Below are 25,771 nucleotides of genomic sequence, written 5' to 3' on the forward strand. Positions count from 1 at the left end.
ATGATAATTCTGGAATAATAAAAATACAAAAAATATACAACAAAAGCGAGCTATAATACAGGTGATTTTTCAAGTTACACTGAAAACATGGGGGAAAATTATACTCCTGGAATAATAAAAATACAAAAAATATTTCTAGAAAGCAAAAGTGAGCTATAACACAGGTGATTTTTCAAGTTACACTGAAAACATGAGGGAAAATTATTCTTCTGGAATGATAAAAATACAAAAAAATATATATAACAAAAGCAAGCTATAATACAGGTGATTTTTCAAGTTACACTGAAAACATGAGGGAAGATTATACTCCTGGAATAATAAAAATACAAAAAAAAATATATATATAACAAAAGCGAGCTATAATCCAGGTGATTTTTCAAGTTCCACTGAAAACATGGTGGAAGATTATTCTTTTGGAATAATAAAAATACAAAAAAATGTATATATAACAAAAGCGAGCTATAAGACAGGTGATTTTTCAAGTTACACTGAAAACATGAGGGAAAATTATACTCCTGGAATAATAAAAATAAAAAAATATTCCTGTAAAACAAAAGTGAGCTATAATCCAGGTGATTTTTCAAGTTACACTGAAAACATGAGGGAAAATTTTACTCTTGGAATAATAAAAATACAAAAAATATTTCTATAAAACAAAAGCTATAAGACAGGTGATTTTTGAAGTTACACTGAAAACATGAGGGAAAATTATACTTCTGGAATAATAAAAATACAAAAAATATTCCTGTAAAACAAAAGCAAGCTATAATCCAGGTGATTTTTCAAGTTACACTGAAAACATGGTGGAAGATTATTCTTTTGGAATAATAAAAATACAAAAAAAAAAAATATATAACAAAAGCGAGCTATAACACAGGTGATTTTTCAAGTTACACTGAAAACATGAGGGAAAATTATACTCCTGGAATAATAACAATACAAAAAATATTTCTATGAAACAAAAGCTATAAGACAGGTGATTTTTCAAGTTCCACTGAAAACATGAGGGAAGATTATACTCCTGGAATAATAAAAATACAAAATATATATATATATAACAAAAGCAAGCTATAATCCAGGTGATTTTTCAAGTTACACTGAAAACATGAGGGAAGATTATTCTTCTGGAACAATAAAAATACCCCCAAAGTGTGCTGCCATGGGTGGATATTTCAATTTTGCTGCAGGTTTGGGACAGTTTTGGCCGTGCCCTGTACAGTTCCCAGCCCCACGAGTATCCCATCACTTCTGTTGCCTGGGCTCTGGATGGAGAATTGTTTGCTGTGGGATCTTTCAATACTTTACGTCTCTGTGATAAAACTGGGGTGAGTAAAACTCTGCAAATAGGGGTGGAATTGGCCAAATTTATTGCTAACACAGCAAATATTCCTCAGGATATCAGGGTATGGGTGGGTATTTTATTAACAAAAACTAGTTGGGATTGCCAGCACCTTTTTGCTGACCAGAATATTTTATTTTTAATAATATTTTGCCTTTTAGGACATGAGATTTTTTACCTAAAAGCACAGAGCTCACAAACATGTCTTGTGGTCATAGCTAATCATAAATTGTAATTTTTAGGCATAAAAAGGAGTGTATAACAATAACCTGATAAAAAAGGAAGAACCATGTCCTGCACTTTTATTATTTAATGATCTTTTTTTCCTTTGAAGGTTTACTCCTGAATCATTTTTACAGGGTTTTTTTTCAACCTGGTCTCCAATTAAAATGAATTTAATGCAGTTTCACCTCCCTTCATTGGTGCTCTGAGTTAGCACAGCTTGATCTCATTGTCTCTGTGGGTTCCTTGTGGTTCTGCACATTTTTGTTCAGGTTTTTTTGCAGCAAACTGTGATTATTTGGGACTTATATTGTCCCATTTTCTAACTCTTTTCTCATTGTATTTGTTGCTCTTTTTGGGAAAAAATTGCCGTGGTGTTTTGGGTGTGTTCAGTCAGGCATGGTTCACCTCCCCATGAATTTGGAGTGTGTATTTCAGATATTTTAAATTCATGAAGAAGAACCTTTAAAGATTATCTGAGAAGAGGCATAAGGATAAAGTCTGAGTTTTCATATTTCACTTTTTGTAGTGATTCTGATTTCACTGATATTCACTGACAGTGTATAAATAGAATTCAATTACAAGTTCCTAAGTAAAATTTAATTATAATTATCTTGAAGGAAAAGTACTCAAATGCAATTTTCTTTTGCAAAGTGTCAATTTGCTGATTTAAAATTTTTTTTTTTTTGTATCTCCAGATCTGTTCTGTAATTTAATTTACTGTAAGTCTGGGTCAGACTCCTGCTAGCTGAGAACCAATAATGTTTTAATCAGCATTTAATACTGAACAGGTTATTGGGAATTTTAATGCAGACAGGTTTATTTCTTGTCTAAAATTAAGATTATTTTACCTGGTTTACTACTCAACTCTGAAACAAAAATGAACAGTAGCTGGTGCCAGATGCTTTGTGTGTTTAGCAGCTCCCACTGATAATTTATTCTCTCCAAATTCAGGATTTTGGATGTAAATAATGACATTGAATGTAAATATTGACTGAAGAAGTGGCTGTGCTGGAATTGAGGGAAAAGGAGGATGGGATGGAGTTTGAAGAGAACCAGACCTGGCTTTTCCTGGTCAGCCCAGACACTTTTATTGTGTCTGATGTAATGGAGCTGCATTGGCAAATTGCTCTCCAGGGAGCCATCAGGACAATAAATATATATCATTAACTCTTCTCTGGCATATGTGTTCACTTTGGGGCATAATTAAATTAAATTCTTGCACTCCCTGCTCTTTTCTCCTTTTCTTTCTATCTCTCTACGATGTTCAAGCAGCTTCATGGTAAAAAACAAACTTACAAATTTAAGAATAACATTTTAAGTTGTATTTCTTTGTTAAAGAAGCACTATTGCTTCTGTAGCATTTGAAGAGAAATCATATATTTAAATATGAAATAAATTATTAAAGCTGTCCTACAGGCAGGTTGTGTTCCCAGGGCCTTGGAAGTGTGGAGAGATCAGTGATAAAAAAACATTAAAAGTGAAACACTGGTCAAATTAATCATTTTAGTTAATAAATAGGGGCATCCAATTTTTATTAAGTAATGCTGGATGTTTTTATGCATCTTCTGTTAATGATTTATTTACCCTGAATGGGATTGATCAGTTTAATTTGATTTTTTTGTTTATTTTCCAAATTCTCTGTGCTCTTCTTCTTGAACTTTTTTTTTTTTGTCTGGTGATGTTTATCTATAAGTTGATGTTTGTTTGACTGCTAAATCCTGCCCTTTGCTTTACTCCTGTCTTCATCACTCTGCTGAGCAAATTCTGTGTAACAAAAGCAATTATTTCCATTAATCCATAAATTTTTAAATTATTTTATACATTCTTCAAACTTTTTCTTGTATTACAGAATAAATTTTGGCCATTTTAGTATACTGGCAGTTTGTATATTGGCCTGATCATCTTATATTTTTATATTCTATCAAATTTTGCTAGAACTTCTATTAAAAATATGGAATATTGCCTGATAGCTTTGGAAAATAAAGGAAAACATTCTGCAAGGGTAACTATTCCTCACCCCCACCCCATTTAAAACCAGTGGAAGTCTGGTGCTGTGGCTAAAAAATACTGAGGATAGAAACCATCCAGGAATATTAAAACTACAGTGCAGCAGGTCCAGAGAAGCTTTGCAAATTACTTAAAGGTTGAGCATTAAATGATTTTTATTCAGGGCAATAAACTGTGTGATTAATAGAAAATTAATATAATTTTAATATAAAATTAATATAATTTATCCTTAAAATTACAGATATAAACTAGGGAGCAAGCTTCTGGAAGTGAATGTGTGCAGCACATTTGTGCAATACATATTTTTTATATCATTCTGATAGAAATGAACTTTCCTAAACTAGAGCACTAGAAAATCCCAAAAAATCTGTTTTCTGTGGAATTACAGCTGTGATCCCATTCCATTCAGTTTTAGTCTTGTGCATTTGGCAGTGTAAAAAAATCAGGTGATTTTTCTGCACTGCCCCTGTTTGATCTGCTTTTACTGTTCATGATCCTGAATTCTTTGCAGCTCGATAAAAGCAAAAATATTATGGATATGTTTCCCATGGAATTATGCTGTTGAGCAGCTCTTTCCAAGCTGGCATGTTTTAATTTATTGGAATTGGCTAATACAACTTCTGGAAGAAAATTAAAGCACTTGGATCACCTGTGGAAGTAATTCTTTACATCAATATTTCATTTTCTGAGGGGAAGAATTTATAGGGGACAGTTTGGCATCCTGTTTTAGTTCTTGGGTTAGTAATTGTGGGAATGTTGTTGGATTTCTGGACAATTTTAGATATCTTCTTTTTGGGGTTTATTTTGTAATGTTGAGCTGATTTTCTTACCTCCAGTTTTCCAGATTGGTTCTGGGCTAGAGAATCTTGTGTGATTTCCTGTGGGGATAATAATACATAAAATAATAATAAATAATACATAAATCTAATACTAAATATATTTCTAAATCTGATATTGTGAAATAGCAGTTTATTTTATATTCAGTTCAATATCAGAGGAGTTATATATATAGATAGATTACATATATATTTCCACCAAGCTAATTCCATAGGTGTGTGCATCTTCAGGTGGTCCCAAGTGTGGATTTCCTTTGGAAAATGACTGTTTTAACCTTGTAAGATCCAGTTTGACAGCTGACATCAGCATTCCCTGTTCAGAATTCCTCATCCTGGGAAGCAAAATCCAGCCAGGAGCATCCAAGTGTCCTTTGCACAGCTGACATCAGTGTTGCTCTTTTAATTTATTATAAATTGTTATTATTTAGTTTATTTATTATTTCTATTTATTTGTTATTTATTTTTATAATGATATTTTTAATTTATAAATTATATCTACTTATATATTATTTATATATATAATTATATACTTACATATAATTTATATAAAATATTCTCTCTTCACTATATTGTTTTAAAAATGGGTATGAAGTGTATTAATTTATTGCTTTCAGTCCAGAAATTGCTGATTAAATCCCTCAGATTGAGTCTTGGAGCATCAATATTCCAGATGTGGAAGCCTGTCCTCATTCCTGGGACAGAGTTCTGGGAATGTGCTCCTTGAAATCCTTTCAGCCACATCCCGGGAGCCAGAAATGGGAATTGAGTAGGAAGCCAGGCAGCATTTAGGGACTGCAATTCTTCAGTTTTACTCAGTTGTGCAATCAGAAAAGGGAAGCTCAAGTTGCTGCTTTTATGTATTTATTTAACAGAATGAAACTTTCAGAACTCCTGGGTTTGTTCTTGAGAGAATTCAGTGAAAAATTAACTATGGCACAGGAAAAGTATAATCCAAAGTCTAATAGTGCATTAATGTTGGACCAACATTCATTCCTGGAGTCACAGTCAGACCTTTCCTACAAAGAAAATCAGTGTATTTAGGACCTACACAGCAGCTATTCCAGTTTTTTAATTCTTTCTATTTAAAAATGAAGAGCTGAAGTGATTTTTCTGATAACATTTTATGTCCATGATAAATGCAGCAGACATCTGCAGGGAGCATGAATCACTGGAGTGGTCTGAATTACGCAGAGCCTTCAAAAACAGCTGGAAAATAAAGCTTTGAAATGGCTTTCTCTGTTTTTTTTTTTTTTTTCTTTTAATGTAGGTTTTAATCTGGAAATATTTGAATGATTTTCAATGACCTGAAGAAAAAAAAGTTTATAAAACAAAGTAGTTTTGGGAATGGATCCTGTCAGAGCTACGGCGTCTCTGCTTTCCATGGAAAAGTAGCTCCAAAAAAACATTCCTGGAGCCCTTCAAGTGGTTTTTAATTGATGGTTTGATGCCCTTTTATTCCTTCTGGGTGGATCCTTGATCCAAGGGAAATGACCTCGGAAACAGCCGGGTCTGGCTGGGAGGATCCCAGGGCTCAGCTTGAAACAACTTCTTCAAAGTGTTCCCAGACAGATCCCAGCTGGGAAAAACATCTGGGATGGAGGTCAGGGAGAGCCTTCTCCCAGTGCTGGGCACAACATTCCAGGGCTCTTCCTGGCCGTGGGAGGAGTCAGACTTTAATTATTGGGACTTTAATTACTGCAGAGTGTTTGGGGCTGAATTCATCCTGGCTGGGCAGAGGAGCAGTTATGGACTGGTCTCCAAAAATTGGAATTTCCTTCCCAAGTGCAGCTCACACAGACAGGGAATGATGTGGAAGGTGAAGCCTTAAAATTGAGGCTTGAAAATGGAAATTCAGGCAGTGCCAACATCACCTTTCACTCACCCTGATGTGTAAAAAAAAAGCTTTAATTCCACTCAGAATTCCCAAAGCAGGAGCACAACTGGGGTTGGACTTCACCCCATTGAGTTCCCTTCCCACTGAACATTTTGAGTCCAACACCTTTATTTTACTCCACTCTTTGGGATTTCCTTCTATCTAAATCATACAGAGACTTGGATTTGGGGAATTTCCTTCCAACCAAATTGTGTGAAGACTTGGATTTTTGGGATTTCCTTCCATCTAAATCATATGAAGACTTCATGTGAAGGACTTAATTTTTAGGGGTTTTATGCTCTGCAAAAGAAATCAGAATATGAAATATGTTAGAAACATCAGGTGAAGATTTTCTTCCAACTGTCCCCCTTTTCAGATAATTTCGTGTGTCCAAAAGTCAATCCAATGTTTGCATTTAACTTTAATCACATGATTTTTATTATTGAATTGCTCCTTAAGACATCAAATATATTTGAATATTCAGGTAGTTCTTCAATTACTACGTGGTTTTTTTTAAATACTCTATTACATAAAGAGGAAATAATTGAGATTTGCTTCTTGTTCTGAAATCTGCTTTCATATCTTCCTAAAATTCGCTAAAAAGATGATTTAATTTTTATTTGTCATCCGTTTTCAGGGAAACATCTCTTTGGAGATTCAGGGTGATTGGTGTGATCTCTGTTTCTGAGATGCAGGAAATAAAAAACAACTGTCTTAGTCTGCAAATTCTCATTTTTGACAAGGATTTAGTAATAAGGATCTAAACTTCAGAGGGGTCTCATGGGTAAGGCTGGGGGAATTAAGAATAAAAGTCTTCTGGAGGAAATTTTTAATTAATCCTTCTCATGGACAGTAACAACAGAGTGGAGAAAATACCATTATTTCTTAAGCACCTTGACTTAATTTTATGTTGTGATAGCCTGGATTTATGAATGAGAGTACACTTGCAATAAATTGTGAGTAGAAAACTGGTACCTGATGTACTTCAGGCATTGTGACTTTTTAATTTCTGCTTTACCTGATGCTTTTCCAGAGTCTGACTTAAACATCCAATCCCAATGCGATAAAAACTTCATTTATTGCTGCTTCTTCAAAAATCCCAACCCTGCAAATGCGTTTATGACGATAAATGACTTCTGAAAAGTACAGGATAACTCGAATTATGATTTTCTCTCCTTTTCCAGTGGTCCTATGCCCTGGAGAAGCCCACCACTGGCAGCATTTTCACCATTTCCTGGTCCATCGATGGCACCCAGCTGGCCGGAGCGTGTGGGAACGGCCACGTCATCTTTGCCCACGTGGTGGAGCAACACTGGGAGTGGAAAAACTTTGAAATTACCTTAATTAAGAGGAGAACCATGAAGGTAAAATCATGTCAGAGCTGGGCAGTCTGATCACCAAGCTTATTTTAATGCAAAATGGGAATTTTGAAGTTAATTTGTGTTCCCAGACACTGACTCATGACATTCACTCTCTGGGATAATAAGGATTTCCGTCCTTGCACATTTTCCAAATTACACGTTTGCTCTTTTCAGCATCAAATTCCTAATTAGAAACTAAAATGGTTTTTTCTTTTCGTGTTGGATTGGGCAAAGTTGGAGCAGCAGCAGTGCTGGATTTGAGTCTGGGGCAGTGGGTGGGATGTTGTGAGTCAGAGTCTGGGAACACACAGCACAAATCAGGTAAAAATTCCCAGTTTTTTCTCTCATTCCCAGACATCGACTCGTACCAGATGGACTTGGGAATGATCTCCATGGGATTTAAATTCTATTTTTGAATATGCAAAGGCTGAGGAAGTGTAGCTAACCCTGGGTCAGGACTCATTTTTAATTGTGGTATTTTATAGTGATTTTATTCCTATATATTTACATAGGAAAATCCTACCAAAATGTTGCAGGTGGATTTTTTTCCTGAGTATTACAATGAGTTAATGAGTGATGCTGTGGTGGACGTAGCAATTAATATATCCTTGGCAATGGTTTCTGGGCTCTTGGAATAATTGAGTTCAGACCTTGTTTTGCAATTGGTGCATAATGGAGAACATCAGAAGGAAGTTACCACCCTCAGAATGGTGACATCTTCAAAAAAATCCCCCAAAACCCCACAAAAAAAACAGGATACTTTTTTGTTTAAGGCACCCCCTTGGATTTTTATCTCCCTAAAATATCTTGAGCTGTAAAATCTGTGCTGATTTGAGGCAAATTCTGATTTTCTTGAGCAGGTTTTAAGTGAAATAACAAAACCAAAACCTGGCCACCCAGCCCATCTCCTGAATTTCCTGTGCTTCCAAGTGTGGAATCATTAAAATTTTAGAGCTCTGCAACATCTTCATCCCAATCCTGGGTATTGCTGGATTGTTTGGATGGGATCACTGAAGTGTTACTGCAAACACTCAAACAATCAACAACTGAACAATCTTAAAATGGGAATTTTCAGACCTCCTCCATCTCAGATGATTTTCTCAACGAGAGCATGTCACTTAGCAGTTTCCATTTGGGCTGTGTTGTTTCATTCCATGACCATTTTCCTTTGCTCAGGTGCACAATGTCATCAACGATGCCGTGGATTTGTTGGAATTCCGGGACAGGGTCATAAAGGCCTCCCTGAACTATGGATATTTGGTGGTTTCCACTTCCCTTCAGTGTTACGTGTTCTCGTGAGTAACACTGATTCCTCTTGCTCAGGTTTTGTGGGAAAGAGTGGCAGGAACTCGATTGGAAGCACAATAATTAATTTAAGGTTTAATGAATTGGAATTTTCTGCTCAGGAATATCTGCTCAGTGAAGGCTGATGCAGCTCTAATAGGGCACAAAGACTCTCTGACCTCCAGATCACGGTGAAAGAGTCAGAAATATTTTCAAAATAAAATAATCCATATAAATATCATTTGGCTGGTTTTTAAGGCTCCTGGGGCAGCTGCTGCTGCTGGGAAGGGATGAAACCATGAAGGCAGAAGTGTTATTCCACCATGTTTTGTGCTTCTCAGTGTTCCTTGGCTTCCTAAATGCTGTTAGAAGTTGGAAAACCTCCCTTTTAGGAATATTAGGTGATCAGAAATATGGGTTTTGCTTTACTGAATCCAACTTTGTGCTTGAAATACGTGAAAATTAATGATTTTAATGCTGATTTTTCATATTTGCAGGACAAAGAACTGGAACACTCCATTGATTTTTGATCTAAAGGAAGGAACTGTGAGTTTGATTCTCCAAGCAGAAAGGTACCTGACTTCTTAAAATGTTCATATGAACATAGTATAATTATTAAATGAATAAATAAATAAATTCAGTTATTATATAACAAATAATAAATACATGTATTTATTTATATATAAAATAAATACATTTATTATATACATATATATAATTATATAAACTTATATTTATATAATTATAAATAAATAAATAATATATTTATATATAAATATATATATGTATAAAATAAATACATTTATTTATTACATACATACATATAATGAACATAATAAGCTCAAATTGAAATGTTGTAAATAAACAAGAAATACCCAGATAAAATCATGAATATTTCACATAATAAACATTTCTTTTGGCAAAAGATAATATTCACATTAAAACCAAACTTTTCCATACAGAACTTCCAGAATATCTTGGAAATTTAAAGCTTAGAAATGATGGAAACTGGAAAAACAGTTGCAGGATATTAAACCATGACCTTCCCATTGTTGAAAATAAGATTTTTCTGTACTGCTTGGTGATTTACTTCTTTGTTGTTCAGGTTTTTTCTGTTTTTTGTAGGCATTTTCTTCTTGTAGATGGTGGAGGACTTTATTTATATTCCTATGAAGGCAGATTAATTTCCTCTCCAAAATATCCAGGCATGAGAACAGATGTTTTAAAGGCCCAGACAGTGTCCTTGAGCAATGACACCCTGGCAGTGAAGGACAAAGCTGATGAGAAGGGTAAATTCTGGTTTATTTGTTACAAAAATATATGTATTTCTTATAAAAATGAATTCAAATTGTGGGTCTTGCTTAAAATTGATTTCAAAACTTCAAGAGAATGGTTTGGCTTTGAACTTCCAGTTGATCCATGGAATATTTACAGAAAATACTTGAGTGAGTTGTTACTCCCTGATGGGATTTTTCAGTCAATTTTCTCTCTTTCTCAACATTCCCATTCATTGAATTGTGGGTTAAGATTGAGTCAATCTGGTATTGGAAATGTGGATTTATTTAAATTCTGAGTGCAGATTTTTATCAGAACTTGGTGTCATTTCTGTCAAGCCCCATTTGAGATAGGAAATGAAAAGTAGGGACAGGAGGTGAAAATTCAGGTTTTTATACAATTCTTTTTTTCACCAGAGTGTGAAAATCACTGGTAAAACTCACACAGAATATTTCATCCACTTGCACTAAATCACACTCAAAAAAAATGGAATCACTGGCAAAATCTATGGAAAGTTGCTGTTTTAATTAATAAAGCAAATCATTATTTTTCTTCAGTTATCTTTATATTTGAAGCTTTATCTGGGAAGCCCCTGGGTGATGGAAAACCTCTGACCCACAAGGTAAAGTGAAGGATTTAATGACTTTATTTTACTTAGAAATTAAGGATCACTAAATGGGCTTCGTCCATAATGGGACTGAAAACCCATTAAAGGTTTTAAAATCTTAATAGAATGGAGCTTTTCAACTGACTTTTAATGCTTTGTGTTGTCTTCAAATTGTTTTAATCTTCATGAAATTCAATTTATAAAATCACAGAATCATGGAATGGTTTGGGTTGGGAAGGACCTTAAAATAATATTGATTCCAACCCCATGGAGTGATTCATTCCACAGAGAAATGACACAGAAAGTGTTTTCTCAGCCCAGTTTATCAAAGAATTTTCTGCTTTGCTTTTAGGGAAAAAATCAATTTGAATGTCCAAACATTAAATCTCCAAAATAAAATTCAGAGATTCTTTTCCCCTTTTCAGACAGAGATCGTGGAGATTGCTTTGGACCAGAGAGGACTTACAAATGAAAGAAAAATAGCTTTTATTGATAAGAACAGAGATCTTTTCATCACCTCAGTGAAAAGGTTTGGGAAAGAGCAGAAGATTGTCAAAATAGGTGAGAAAAATTCAAATTGATGTTTGGGAAGATGCTGGCAGGGAAACAGATTTTTATCTAATACAAGGGACAACATTTTGCTTAATTAATAGTGAAATTGAACTTGAAAAAAAAACCTGTGGCTTTCATATGATAGAGCTAGAAACAATTTCAGTACATTTCCTCTAAATTCTGATAATTTTTCTGTCAGTTCAATGTCAAGCAGCAGTTAAAATGTTACAAACTTGGGGTTAAAACCTTCGAAAAACAACCCAAAAGGATGGATAAGCACCCTTTGAGAATTCCCTTTATTTTGAAGTTTCTCATGGCAATGTCCATTATTTATTGTCTGTAAATGAAGGGACAATGGTGCAAAGCTTGGCCTGGAATGACACATCCAACATCCTGTGTGGGATTCAGGATTCCAGGTTCACAGTCTGGTATTATCCCAACACAGTCTATGTGGATAAAGATCTTCTCCCAAAAACTCTCTATGAAAAAGATGCCAGGTAAGAAATCCTTTTTCATCCAAATACGATTTATTTTAACTGTTTTCCTCCTTCCTTAACAAATTGTGGTCAGGAGAAGTAAAAGCTGGGCTTGCAACTTTTTGAAATTCTCCTGTTTCTTGATTAGGAATTGAGGGAAAAGTGTTTTATAAGGAAAATTATAAAGCTTAGGGTTGAAATGATGATGCAGGGTTTGAAAGTAGAGCAGCATCTTGATGTAAAAGCAAAATTTGAGTTGTTTCTCATGAAATATTGCCTCAGTTTTTTGTAAAAAACAAACAGCAAATATTTGGTTAAATTACGTTCAACATTAAAAGTAACAAACTTGGGTCACAAAGAATTCATGGTAAATTCTTCCCTGTAAAAACAAATGAATATTAACTTCTTTTTCTTTCTCCACCCAGTGAATTCAGCAAAAACCCCCAGATTGTGAGTTTTGTGGGGAATCAGATCACAATTAGGAGAGCAGATGGGTCCCTTGTCCATCTCCACATCTCCCCTTATCCTGCAATTCTCCATGACTATGTCAGCACTTCCAGGTGGGAAGATGGGGTCAGACTCTGTCGCTTTGTCAAGGTAAAGCTGATTTTTGGGAATATTCTGATACCATTCCATGGGATATTTATGGTTTTAAGTGTCCTTTTGTAGTGATCTCTCCATATCAAATGCTACTTCTCATTTCCAGCCTGCTTTGTCACTCACTTTTTTGGCTGCTCGTGGAAAATGATGTGGTTTTCTTAATTCCATAATATAATAATTTCATAACTTTCATGATAAATAACAATTCTTATTTTTAGTCACACCAAAATCCAGCAGGATTGAACAGAGGTGCTCACAGAATTTAGTTCTAGGCTTAAATTTTCAGGTCTGGGCCTTAATATAACCAATTAAAAGTGACATTCCCACAATTACCTGTTATTTTCTATATTTCATTTCACTTTTTTTTTTTTTTTTCCTTTTCCATTGCTTTCTTTTGTATTTATTTAGACAACAGCAACAGATGAGGTGAGTGTGGTAGTCTTTAAAACAACAAAATCACTTCAAATCCTCATTCCCATTTATTCCTAGAAAAGTTTAGCACTTTTGTCATGACCTTAAATGTGTATTTCAGGTATTTGTGTCACTGAATTATTAAAACAATGCACATCCAGATGATTTGGGTTGTATTATTATAATTAATTGTAACAGAATCTTTATTTTCAGTGTCCACATCACCTGATTTAAGCATCCAAGTCAGGATATTTTGATTTTAGTATTCCCAAGTAGACTGTAAAAAGTATTTCCAGTCAGGAATAACAAAATGGGTCATATTTCTGAGGGAGAAAAAAGCAGCAAGACTCATCATGGGACAACTCATAGAAACTTCATCTCCTGGATAATTTCAGGCTGAGTTTTCAGCATTTATCACCTGATTTTCTAAATAAAAGGGAAGTGGGAATAGAAGGGGACACAGATTTTCTGAGCTTTTGATTCTCTGAACAATCTTAATCCTCCCAAATTATGGGCTGCCTGCAGGAGGGTTTGTCCTGAGCCATGGAAAAATCAGTTGGGAAATATGGGAATGGGTTTAGAACATCCTCAGTGTAGGTGTCAATTCTGATTTAAATCAAGAGTGATCCTTCCAAAAACCTTCACAGTGCAAAGGCTTTATTTCCAGATTCGTTATTGAACACACTCAACAAAAATATTGAGACCCATTTAATTCCTGCAGTCCACATGGACTAAACAGTCAAAAATTACCTTTTTCCTGTCTGAATAGAGTTTTAGATGTGGTAGCTTAAACTGTGTTTAAATATGGTTTATTAGGGTGTCATTGTCATAATGTTGTCGCTTGAAAATCCATCAAAATGTCATTTAGGGTCTTCCTGGGTTCTGAATTTGTGGGGTTTCCTCAAGGCTGTGTAAAAAAAACCAAAAAAAAACCTCACAGAAACAATAAAAGTGATAAAAATTACAATTAAAAAGTGTAATATTATTATTACCATTAAGTTTTTCTAGTTCCTAGTTCTGAGAAATAATTAATAATTTCCTAATAAGAGACTTAGACCACGGTGCCATAAATGGCACACAGAGAAATGTATTATTACCCATCATTTCCAGGCCTTGTGCAGTTGCTTTGAGGAGTCATTTGTAGCATGATAATAAATATTTGAAGGTTTAGAAGTTGTTTGTATTTTGTATTTCAGGATCAGACCCTGTGGGCTTGTTTGGCTGCCATGGCAGTGGCCAGCAAGGACATGACCACAGCTGAAATTGCCTATGCAGCAATTGGGGAGGTAAGAAAACGCACTTAAATCCCAATTAAATTGTTGCAAAACCAAGTTTATGAATTAATTTCCTTGCTGTCCTGCCCCTGAGCAGATTGACAAAGTGCAGTACATCAATTCCATCAAGGATCTGCCATCCAAGGAATCCAGGATGGCTCACATGCTGCTGTTCAGTGGGAACACCCAGGAGGCTGAAACCCTCCTGCTTCAGTCAGGCCTGGTTTACCAAGCTATCCAAGTCAACATTAACCTTTACAACTGGGAGAGGTAGGATTTTTTTCCCATTAAAATATGTTTTCCTGATTATTTCAATCAGTTGTTTTATTGCTGACTCATTTTTTTATCTTTTAATCATCCACGACTTGAAACAAAAATGAATTAAATCATAGCCTGACAGCAACCAAAATAAAAAAAGCAGCATTTTTGTGTCATATTTAGAAAATACAAATATTTGGTGATAAAAGCCCAAAATCTTCCTGGAAGCATTTTGAAATAACATTTTGCTTTCTCATCACTGTTAGCACAGAGAAGTCCTCAGTGATGCCCCAGAGTGGCTGTGGAATTTGGGCTGGTTTGAAGTGTCCTGTTGCTAAAAATAGAGCTGTGGCTACTCAGGCTCCCAGCATTGTGTAGGTGGAGAAAATATGAATTAGGGCTGAGAAAACAAAGGAGGAATTTCTCCTTTAAACAAAACCAACCCCCACGTTTTCTGACAGAATCCTCTGAGCTGTTTACTCCTAATTTCTCTGCTGTTATATTCATATATTCAGGCAAAAGGTTGATTTTCCCCCACATATCTGTCATTGTTGTTTTGTTATGAAGCTGTGTCCAGGGAGGCTTAAGCTGGGTATTAGTAAAAGGATATTCTTTTATTCTATATATCATCTAAAAGCTCTCTGTATATCAAATATCAGTGTTCTTAAGCCATTGAGGAGAAACCAGATGTGAGTAATGAATTAAATTAATCCAGGGTCTAATCTTTCCCACCTATACAATATTTGTAAATATTACATGGAATATGTCATAAATGTGTATTATGAGTGTTCAGAACCTATTTTTGACTACAAAAAAGTAATTAAACATTATTATTTTTGCCCCTTGTGCTAAACTCCCAAATACTCTGCATTTCCTTGGAATAGAAAGCCTCCTGTGGTCAAAGTAATGATGATGTGATGAGGTTGTCAGTGGAAATAACTGTTGGGTATTTTTCATCACTGGCTGCTTTTAACCTGCTGATCCTAATGTGGAACTGCTTGGATTTGGGATCCCTGCCCTCACCCTCAGAGTATCTGCAGAACCTTGGTGGTTGTGGTTGTGCCAGAGCATCTCCCCAGCCTGACCAAGCCATTCCTGCTTTATTCCAGAGCCCTGGATCTTGCAGTGAAGCACAGGACACACGTGGACACGGTCCTGGCTTACAGACAGAAGTTCTTGGAGGATTTTGGGAAAAAAGAAACCAACCAAAGATTTTTGCAGTATGCAGAAGGTGTAAGTATCCCTCAGGATTGTTCCTGCTGCTTCAGAATGAGCTCTGTGGCAAATTGGGGAGGGTAAGGATGGATTTGCACCTCTGTTTTCCTTCTGTGGTCCAAATGTTCACATAAATGTGACATTTTTGCAGTTGCAGGCATGATATGGGGCTGCTTGGCCAGGAATAGCTGGACATGTGTTGTATTTGAAGGCACAGATTCACAATATATATGTTTAATATATATATTTAATATCTGGTAAAGATTACACCAGGGAAGGCACAGTTGTTTTCTATAAAACAGGGAGCTAAACCTCACCATGGTTCAGTGTGTCTCTCTTAAACATCTCCAACATTTTTGTGGCATTTTTATGGATAGAAATAACAGCAAATTTTGAAGGTATCTGGATGTTTATGAAGTGAACTACAAACCATTCTGATAAATATGATAAACAGTTCAAGATACACTTATTGGAAACCCTCTGGATCATCAGGAAATCAATTTATTAGTATTTAACAGATCCTGAAGGCTGAGGGCACATCCTGAAGTTCAGAAGCTGGATCTTGGATTCCATTGGAGTATTGCCACACATTTCCCTCAGGAGAGGCACCCACGTGTGCAATTCCCCTCAGCAGCCCTCAAGTCCTTCCTGCTTCTCCCCTCCTTATTCCTCAGCATTCTCCGGGTGAAATTATCAAAAGAGACCTTTCCTTTGTGTGAAATCCTTTTATCCACTGCAGCTGATGCATCAGGGAACACCTGAGCTGGGAATTCCCATCCTTTAATTGGACACTGCCCGTTTCACTTTGAATAAAGCTGAATTCCTAATGGAAGTCATTAGCTCTTAGCACTTTTAAGGATTCTCATTTCCTAAACCAAAGTCTGCCCCTAATGAACCATTCTGCAGTAATTTACCTGGAAAATAAAGAAAAATAAAGGACAGATTCCAAGCATTCTTACCCTGCAGCTTTTCCAGCTGCTGTGCAGGAAGTGTGTGTTCTATAAAACCCATGATAGAGCAAAAATCATGTAAATCCCCTGGTGCTTCTGATAGACATTGTAGATAATCCTGATTTTCTTTAAATCCTTGAGAAAGCTGTAGATTCTGGAAAGATTCCTAAGGAATTCCACCTTGGCAGTGACAAGGTGTGAGCAGGATGATTTTTCACCTTACTCAGTCTTGAGATTTGGGTCTCACTCAGGAGATTTCTGGAGGGAAAGAGTCCTTTTCCACATCCAGGTGCTGGAGGTCTTTGCTGGATCTGAGAGTAGGAAGGACGTACATAATGTGAATTTTAAGCTGTAGTTAAATTCTTAATGCAACCTGCCAGATTCATAAAGCAAATCAGAAGAAACTTGAAAAGAAAAGCAAGATTTTGTGATTTTCCGTCTCAGACTTAAAAAAGGATCTCAGTTTCTCTCTCACAACCTAAAACCTCTTCAGGCTTAAATGAGGAGTTTTTTTCCTCTCTTTTCTGCAGCCAGACAGGATCTAAAAATGTGTTTTATTTTACATACCAGGTTCTTAATACCTTGCACATATCCTGGGAATCCTGGACCCAGTAAGTGCCTCTGGAATTGAGGAATTATTATTATATTTTCACCTGAGAACCTGGGTATTGCAGTTTCACTTTCCCTCTTAGAGAATCTTCCCTCTTATCCTATGACTTAATTACAGAGGAGAATTCCCTGTGCAGCCCTTGAAATTCTTCTCCCATCCCACCTTTGACAGTGTTAATTCTCCAGCAGTAAACTGAACTGCACAGTTTCATTTTTGGACATGTTTTTATGGTCATCAAATGATCCCTTTTTTTCCTTGTCACGCATTTTTGGGAAGAGACAACTCTTGTACCCACATTTGTACTGTGATACTGTGCTGTATCTATTGTCTGAGCTTTCACTGACACAAAACACAGCCAGAAAATGCCAATTCTCTGCAGCTGGAGAAATGCCAAAGCAAAACTAAAACATTTATTGATGTAGAAGGGCAGTTCCAAGCAGGAATCTGATTTCTGTTTGAGCAGATAACTGGTTTAATATCCTATCAGCTTCCTTGGAGGAGACATCACTCATAAATTATTGACACGGGGCTAAATTTTCAGTAGCAGGACACTGATGTCATGGTATTGAATTAGAAGCAGGTTATTTTTGTGTTACACTGCCAGGCACATTGAGATGTGGTGGGATTTATTAAAATACCTCAGGCTTGGTTTATTTTGAAGGTGGAAGCTCAGTTAGAACTCAGCTGTGCCTTCATCTCTTTCAGGAGTTTGTGTGCTCAACACTTTATAATTGTATTTTCAAGTTGAATAACTGACCTCTTTCCCTCTGATGTTGAGCTCTGTGTATTTAATTTTTCTGTTCTTACAGCTGGAAGTGGATTGGAATAAAATCAAAGCCAAAATAGAGATGGAAATTGCTAAAGAAAGAGAACGAGCAGCAGCCAGTCCTGCAGTGAGAACCAGTGTAACTGTGCAGCAGTAATTGACATTTTGGACACCTTTAAAGTGCTGCTTCAATATTTGGTACTGGCTTGTTCTGACAAATGTGAAAAAAAAGCCACAGCAAACATTTTGTGGGCCACAGGAGTGAGAATTTCTGTAGATTTTAAGCGTTGGGTGACACACAGAATGAATTATTTACTTTCATTTTGAGCTGGGTTTATAGTCTGGTGCCAGTGAGTGCTACATGTCTGAGAAAAAAAGGGAATTAACTGTCTCTGTCTTTGTGGCTTTTAAATTTTCGTTGCCATTGATATTCTTTAACCTGGGTTGCCTCTCATGAAGTCCCAATTTAAGCACCAAGTTAAGCAGCTTGGTTCTTTCTGCAGCCTCAGGGGCCTCTCCAGACTCCTTTAAATTGCCCTAAAACAAATTAAGCAAACTGGAAGTGCTGAAAATGTAAGAAAAAAAAGAGGAGCTTGAGCCTCTAAAGTACAAATATTTCCCTCACAGCTGTGGTAATACATATTTCTGTTAGGAAGTACCAACAAGTTCTTTAATAGATGATTTCAGCAGCTCAGGTTTGTCACTGAGCAAAGCATTCAGCAGTAAAAGGGTATTTTCCTGTTTAAGATACTTTGGAATGTGCTTTCAGGGTTGTTGGAAGTAACAAACAGCATTTGTAGCACGTGACTTGTAAAACTGACAAGAATATTTAAAATAAGAGAGTATTTCATGTATTTTTTTCTGCCCTAAGCGCTTGATTTGTAAATATTTTTTTTGTATTTGTGTTATTTCATCAGGATACATTTTTCTTTGTTTCACACCCAAAACTGGCTGCATTCTCTTCAATGTTATAAATATATTAACAGATTATTCAGCACTGACAAGATATATTATGTATCTTTCAAATGTTACCAGCAAAATGTTAAATAGCTGTACATACAGCAAACTTGTGGATCATTGTGTGACCTTTTCTTGCATAAATTTCTTAATAAAACCAAATAAATGTGGAGGTTTTTAACATATCTGAGAGCTCTGGCATGTGGTGATCTCCACTGACTGCTGAAAAAAGAATATTTGGCATGTTTTAATTACATTTGGAGGTGATGGGAAAGGTGTTTAATTCCATTTTTTATCACACACATCCAGTCCTGAGCATCCTGGTGTTCAATAGAAAACAAAGCAAAATATTTTGGAAATGCACTTTTATTCTTTGTTTTCACCAGGTTCTAAATACAGTTATGACCCTGGGTATGAAATCTGAATTTCAGAATATTCTCAGGAGAAGACGTTCTTATACGGCTTTTCTGGGATTGTGGCAGGGATTTTAGAGATTGTAATTCCAAGGAAAGTGCCATTTGTCCATGCCAAGGTAATACTGAGCTGGTTGGTCTGGGATTCCAAAGTTCTGGATTAAATTTGTACCTCCTTTCAGTTATTTTCAGTATTAAGTAAAAAGAAATAGCAGGAGGATACAGATGTTTCAGGTATATTTTGGTTACATTTTTGCCCAGAACAAGAAATTATTTGAAAACCCTCTTTTAAAAAGCAATACCTCTTATTTAATTACTGACTGCTTCATTTAAACCATCATAAGCCAATTTAAGAAACAGAGATTCATTAACATGATTAATATTCAGTTGTTTAGGTGCTGTTGTGATGGATCAATAACCAAATATAACCCAGATTTTGACATTGCAGGGTGGGGAGTTTTGTTCATTCACTTCATTTAACCTTGACCACAGTAAATCCTCTCTGATTATAAAAAGGGAGGTGGAAAAAGACATCTTTAAGTGAAAAATAAAGTCCTCAAGTGAGGTAAAAGTAGGTGGGTGTTTAAAAACCAACTGCATATTTGTAATAGCTCAGAGGAAAAATTTTAAAAATACTTTGTTTTCTGGTATTTAAGGCAGTAAAACTTTGAGATCTGGGTTTGTCTGTGGGATTTTACCCTTTGGGACTGGAACAGGAGGAAGGTTTGAATCATCTGACATGAAAATTTGATTTTACAGATTATGTGGAACCATTTCCTGCAGAAAAAAACCTGTGGTGATTGTTGCCTTATTCCAGAATAGTCAAAATTATAAATAAGCAATAATGGAAAAGCTTGAAGCTTTCTAAAATTTAATTCTGAAATTTTAATGTATATTTGTATAAATAGAAAGTTTGTATCACCTACAGATGGGGGAGGTTGGAGAGAAGCAATTTACTGTTTGTATTATAAATACATCTTTTACACTGGTTTTTACATGGTTTTTTATTAAACATAGAAATTTTATTCCATTTCTTCATTTTCATGATAACAGAGATGATATTTTACTCTGCAGGGGATGGGGGAAGAGCCAGGGAGAAAAAAGGTTTTTATGAATTGATCACATTTAAGAATCTCTATTTCCAAAGTTTATTTTTATCCATCTAAATCAGTCAGGGGTTGCCCTGTGCTATAAAATTTCCAATATTGGAATTTAAACTGTTAATTTTAGTTCAGGTGCCTTTGCCCTGCTGTAAAGTTGGGGAAATAGGATGGTCTGGTACCTTCAGGGAAAGAGAGGGCTGAGTCCTGTCTGCACAGAATTTGGTTGGACAAAAAATAAAATAATTATTTCCGTGTTTTTCCTGAAGGATCTGCAAGAACTTTTTTACTTTATATAAAGAAACAACTGTGGTAGTTGGAGCCCTGCAGTTGGAAGTGCTCTAATGTCTGTTTTAAATAAACCTGCAGGTTTTCTTTGCCATTGGAGACACCTTCCAAAGAGATAAAGGACAGGGCTCATGGCTGCAGCTCCTGCACTGACCAGATCCGCAGTTCCACGTGCTAAAGTCAGGCTAGGAAAGGAAAAAAAAGGTATTTTATGAAAGCTTTGGGCACTGACCAATTGTCAGGAGAGGTGGGATGAGCTCGTGGTGATGCTGTAGAGAGAATTTAGGAGTAAATGAGGCACTCCCAGCTCATTCAGGTATTCAAGGGTAGAGGTTGTTTCTGCCTTTCCTTGGGGTTTGGTGTTTGCCTTGTTCGTGGAAGGTTTCCCAGGAGCTGTGGCAGCTGTGACATTTATTTCCCTTAGAGCAGGAGGGGTCCCAGGTCCCCTCAGTGAATAAGAGCCATGGTAGCAGGAGGTGCTGATATTTTATTAGGATTTGGAGGAGTTCCCTCCTTCCCCTGCTGCCCACTCCGTACGCCCACTGCAGAGTGCCAGGGAGCACAGCCTGCTCTGGCTGTCCCAAAACCTCCCCCTGGCACCCGTGGGTATGGGAGGGATGAGGATCACCCAGTTATGTCCTCGCAGCACAGTCCCACAGCTGAGCAATCCCAAAACTCCCGGCGAGCAGGAGCCCAGCTGAGGACAGCTGGGAATGCTGCAGCAAACTGCAGCCAGCTCTTCCCATCACTCCACGTCCTCCTACTGGAGGTGATGTCTCCAAGTCACCTTCCTTCTGGAAGTCCTCCCAGGACTGTGCCACGTCCCTGTGAGGCGCCCTGGTGTCCCAGGCTGTCCCAGGGGGTCCCTGCTTCCCAGGCAGCGTGTCCCATCCCTCCACGGTCCCCAGGAATTCCGCAGGTCCCTTCTGCAGCGCCAGATGTCCAGCAGGTCACCCTGCGGTGTGGAGCCTTCCCGGGGATCCCCATTGTCCCTGGCAGGTCCCTTTGCAGAGCCGGGTGTCCAGGAAGTCATCCTGTGGTGTGGAGCCTTCCCGAAAATCCCCGTGGCCCCTGACACGTCCCCTTGCAGAGCCGGGTGTCCAGCAGGTCACCCGGCGGTGTGGAGCCTTCCCGGGGATCCCCATTGTCCCACCACGGAACGCTGCTGGTTCCTGGCGTCGCATCCCGCCTGGGACACCTGGGGCTGGCCGCTGTCTCTCCCGGGCTCCGGAGGATGACCCCGTCCCGCGGGTCCCGCCGCGTCCATCAGTGCGGTGCCCGCGCTGCGCAGCGGGGCTGGGCGCGGAGGATTCACCCCTGGATCCCCGCGGCCGCGCCCCGTTCCGCGGGCCGGCAGCGCTGCGCCTCCTCGTAGCTGGGCAGGTGCTTCACCTCCTCGTAGCTGGGCAGCTGCGGCAGCTCCACGGCCGTGCCCGGGCCCGGCGGGGCGGCGGTGCCCCCGGGGCCCGGGGCCGCGGGCGGGGCGCGGCGGGGCGGGGGCCGGGCCCGGCGGGGCGCGGAGCAGGCGCGGCGGCGGAGGGCACAACCGGCGGCCACCAGCGCCAGCAGCACCAGCAGCGCCGCCAGCCTCCGCGCCAGCCACCGCGCCCGCGGCACCCACGGGGGCCCCGCCACCGCCCCCGGAGCGGCCCCCGGAGCGGCCCCCGGAGCGGCCCCCGCCCCGCCGCAGCCGGCCCGGCCGCACGGCCCCGGCCCGGCCCGGCCGCCCGCCATCCCCGCTGCGCGCCTCGCCGCCGGCAGCGCCGCGCTTTATCCGCGCCCGGCGGGCTCGATCCGCATCAAATATTGATGGGGCCATTTGGCGGCGCTTCGCGGCCTAATGGGGCCGGGGCACGCGGCCAGGCGCGGCCTCAGCCGGCGGGGTCAGCGCGGGGTGGCCCCGCCACCGAGCTCGTGGCTGGATGTGCCCCGAGCTTAGCGCTGAGCCCCGTGTGGGGCGGGGGCCCTGGCAGGGATAAACTGTGCGGGAGGGCACGGGGGTCAGCGGTACCCGGGAGCGGGGAGGAACGCGGGGATGCAGGGACGAGCAGGAGCCAAGGATGTGAGAGTGAACCTGAGGGTGCAGGGACGAGCAGGAGCCAAGGATGTGAGAGTGAACCTGAGGGTGCAGGGACGAGCAGGAGCCAAGGATGTGAGAGTGAACCTGAGGGTGCAGGGACGAGCAGGAGCCAAGGATGTGAGAGTGAACCTGAGGGTGCGGGGACGAGCAGGAGCCAAGGATGTGAGAGTGAACCTGAGGGTGCAGGGACGAGCAGGAGCCAAGGGCAGGAGGGTACCTGAGGATACCTGAGCCCTGAGCAACTCGAGGTGCAGAGCCCACCATTGATTTTGCAGCTTAGAAAGGCCAGCAGCGGTGTCAGAGTGGGCAGTGACAGACTGTGACAGTGACAACCTGTGCAGGTTGGTTTTTATTCCTGCCATTAAGATTTCACAGGTCCCTGTGTCACCCAGCAGTGACACTCCTGGTGTTCCCAATCCACCCCCGGGACCACAGCCCCTCATCTGTGTGGTTTGCTGATTACCTTCAGCTCAACTGCAAAACTCCAGCAAAAGGGAGAGGAGAGGGAGCTCTCATCCAAGTCATGGAAAAACTGACTAACATAAAACATGGCAAAAGCTGACCAGACCTTTTCTGCTTGGTTTCCTTTTAGGTGACCCTGCCAGATCTGATAGGCGGCTGCTGACCCACCTACGTGACCATCACGTGGGGTAAATTTGTTTCCTTTGTCCTGTTTACTCGCCTGGTGATCATTTCACTGCTGGTAGCTGCAAGCCATCCCCCTGCTGTCAGCCCCAGTTTTCGGTAATTGTATCTATTACACATTTTGGAGTGCTCAGGAACAAAAAAGGAGGGGACAAGTTCTCAGCTGTGATACAGAGTTTGAGGAAGGAAGGGTTGGTGGTGCTGGGCTTCTGGTGAACGAGGAGAAACTGCAGTCTCTCTGCATTTCAGGGATTTGTTCTGCATCTGTTTCCTCACTTTTGGGGCATTTCTCCCTGCAGAAGGGGGCTGGGGCTGGGGAAGGAGGGCAGGAGGGTGCCAGCACTGGGTGCAGCCCCAGTTGCTTTAGGACCGAGCTGCTGGAGCAGCCGCCTCGCACAGGGGGGACCCTCTGCTTTGGGGACTCATCCCTGCCCGTGGCCAGCAGGATTTGGGGTGCTCTGCAGCAGCTCCAGCAGCAGCTCCAGAGGCCACATTCCCTCCAGACCTGACAATAACTGATGTGGTGTTTTGAAGGCCAATTGTGAGTAAACAGCAGGCGCCTGGCGAAGCCGCCCGGCCGTTAATAGAGCTCAGCCTTTTAACAGCAGTTCTGACCAGCTGTGGCTCCCTCAGAGCTCCATGAAATATTAAAGCCTGTTGATAGCTTGTTAAAGCCAACGTTTTGGCTGGCCCCGTGTGCTGTGAGCTGGGCTTTGGTGCTCAGCCTGCAGCAGTGGCTCAGGAGCAGCTCCGTGTCCCATCAGACAAGGAAAACCGTGGCTGGGGGGAGCAGGGTGCAAGAAGGAATAAGAATCCCAGTCCTGGCATGCACCTCTGCTCACTCCAGCTGCCCCAGCTCCAGCAGCTCCATGCCTGGCTTGGGAAAATGCAGGAATAGGGGCTCATGAGGAATCAGGGCCAGAGGATTCATACTGGGGTGGCCATGGATGTAGGGGCTGCATCCTCTGTGGGTTTGGGGGATTTGGGGTGGCGCAGCTGCCACATTTTGGAAATCTCTGAAGAGTGGGAGCGTGGTGGCAGGCAGGGATCTCTGATTCCATCAGGATTCCATGGGCAGGGACACCTTCCACTAGAGCAGGTGGCTCCCAGCTCCATCCAACCTGGAATTGCTCTGTCCCCCAAGCACAGCAGAGCCCTGGGGCAGGACCAGGAGTTGTGAGCAGGAATAAACCCATCATTAGTGACCACATCCTGCCTGCCCCATCCCAAAATCTGTAGGAAACCCACTTTGAGACTCCCTGGAGTCAGGTAAAATCCGGAGCCATTTCTGGGAAGGAGCTTTCAAGTTGATTTTGTCCAGTTTTGCAGGGGGTGGACAATTATTGATCCTGCAAATGACCCCTGCAGAAACCCATCGATCCCTTTGGAGCAGCAGATCATTAAGATCATCCACATCTTCCAGGTGGTGCCAAAGTGCTGACACGGCAAAATAACCATTTGATGGAGGGATTGTCCCCGGGACCGTTGGCATTTGGGGAGCTCCAAACTCTTCCCCACGGGAACCTGCTCCAGAAGATGCTCTTGGCACAGCGATGCTTCACGTCTGAACTTCCTTTGAGGTGTTTTTCCCCTCAAATATGGGAAAACTACTTAGGAAAAAACATCCTGATGACCTGAGGTTTGTCTTTTGGGAAGACTCTGAAAGCCTCACGTGTTTGGGAGCTGGAAAAATCCCATGGATTGGTGGAGGGAAGCACAGCTTTGGATGGTGATAGGAATGAGCTCAGCACTCTCAGCTTCAATGATATTTTAATACCCTTAGACCCAAACCTTGTGGTAATTGAGGTTTTTATAGGAATTATGGTGCAAATCACTGCTGCACTGGGGGTTGGACAGAAAATCTGTGGCTGCCACATCCCCGGCAGTGTCCAAGGCCAGGTTGGAGCAACCTGGGATAGTGGAAGGTGTCCCTGCCCATGGCAGGGGAGGAATGGGATGGGCTTTAAGGTCCCTTCCAACCCAAACCATTCTGGGATTCCATGATAATCAAACACAGCCCGGTAGGAATCTCCTCCAAGGCCAAAATAATTCTTAAATAGTTCTTAATAGAACAAAATAGTTCTTGATACTCCTGTAAAAACTTCCAGAGAAGCTCCTAAGGAAGCCCTTCCATCAGCAGGGAGCTCGGAGCAGGGCTCAGGGAAAGCTCTGAACTGCTGGAATGAAACCCCAAAGCTAAGCTCCAGTGCCTCCCCTTTCTCAAGCACATCTGTAACTGCAATAAGGCTCCAAACCCGAGGAGATGACTCTGCAGATGTAAAAAAACTCAAGCAGCCATTACCTCACAGCCCAGAAATCCCCACTGCCAGCAAATATTTGCTGTTGGGCTGTTTAAAAACCAGGGAAAG

General features: G+C 40.1%; 1 protein-coding gene across 4 annotated transcripts in view; it reads left to right on the plus strand.

The window, feature by feature from the left end:
- IFT80 (intraflagellar transport 80) overlaps positions 1-25,771 on the plus strand; it is a 39,179-nt gene that overhangs the window by 11,832 nt on the left and 1,576 nt on the right. Inside the window, exons 8-22 of one of the 4 annotated variants that reach the window (XR_011152705.1) lie at positions 1,188-1,325; positions 7,465-7,644; positions 8,818-8,936; positions 9,423-9,497; positions 10,051-10,214; positions 10,758-10,822; positions 11,233-11,368; positions 11,709-11,856; positions 12,261-12,432; positions 14,043-14,132; positions 14,218-14,390; positions 15,488-15,611; positions 17,963-20,881; positions 23,350-23,501; positions 24,826-25,041. Coding sequence is in view for 2 of the 4 variants with exons in the window: in XM_069024348.1 (XP_068880449.1) it covers positions 1,188-1,325; positions 7,465-7,644; positions 8,818-8,936; positions 9,423-9,497; positions 10,051-10,214; positions 10,758-10,822; positions 11,233-11,368; positions 11,709-11,856; positions 12,261-12,432; positions 14,043-14,132; positions 14,218-14,390; positions 15,488-15,611; positions 17,963-18,076 (1,698 nt within the window). In the remaining 2 variants the exon portion in view is untranslated. Of the gene's footprint in view, positions 1-1,187; positions 1,326-7,464; positions 7,645-8,817; positions 8,937-9,422; positions 9,498-10,050; positions 10,215-10,757; positions 10,823-11,232; positions 11,369-11,708; positions 11,857-12,260; positions 12,433-14,042; positions 14,133-14,217; positions 14,391-15,487; positions 15,612-17,113; positions 17,155-17,962; positions 22,087-23,349; positions 23,502-24,825; positions 25,042-25,771 lie in introns of those variants that run through there. The other 3 variants (XR_011152706.1, XM_069024349.1, XM_069024348.1) reach the window with 3 other exon arrangements.

This window comes from Aphelocoma coerulescens, chromosome 9, assembly GCF_041296385.1.
Source record: "Aphelocoma coerulescens isolate FSJ_1873_10779 chromosome 9, UR_Acoe_1.0, whole genome shotgun sequence".
Taxonomy (NCBI): Eukaryota; Metazoa; Chordata; class Aves; order Passeriformes; family Corvidae; genus Aphelocoma; species Aphelocoma coerulescens.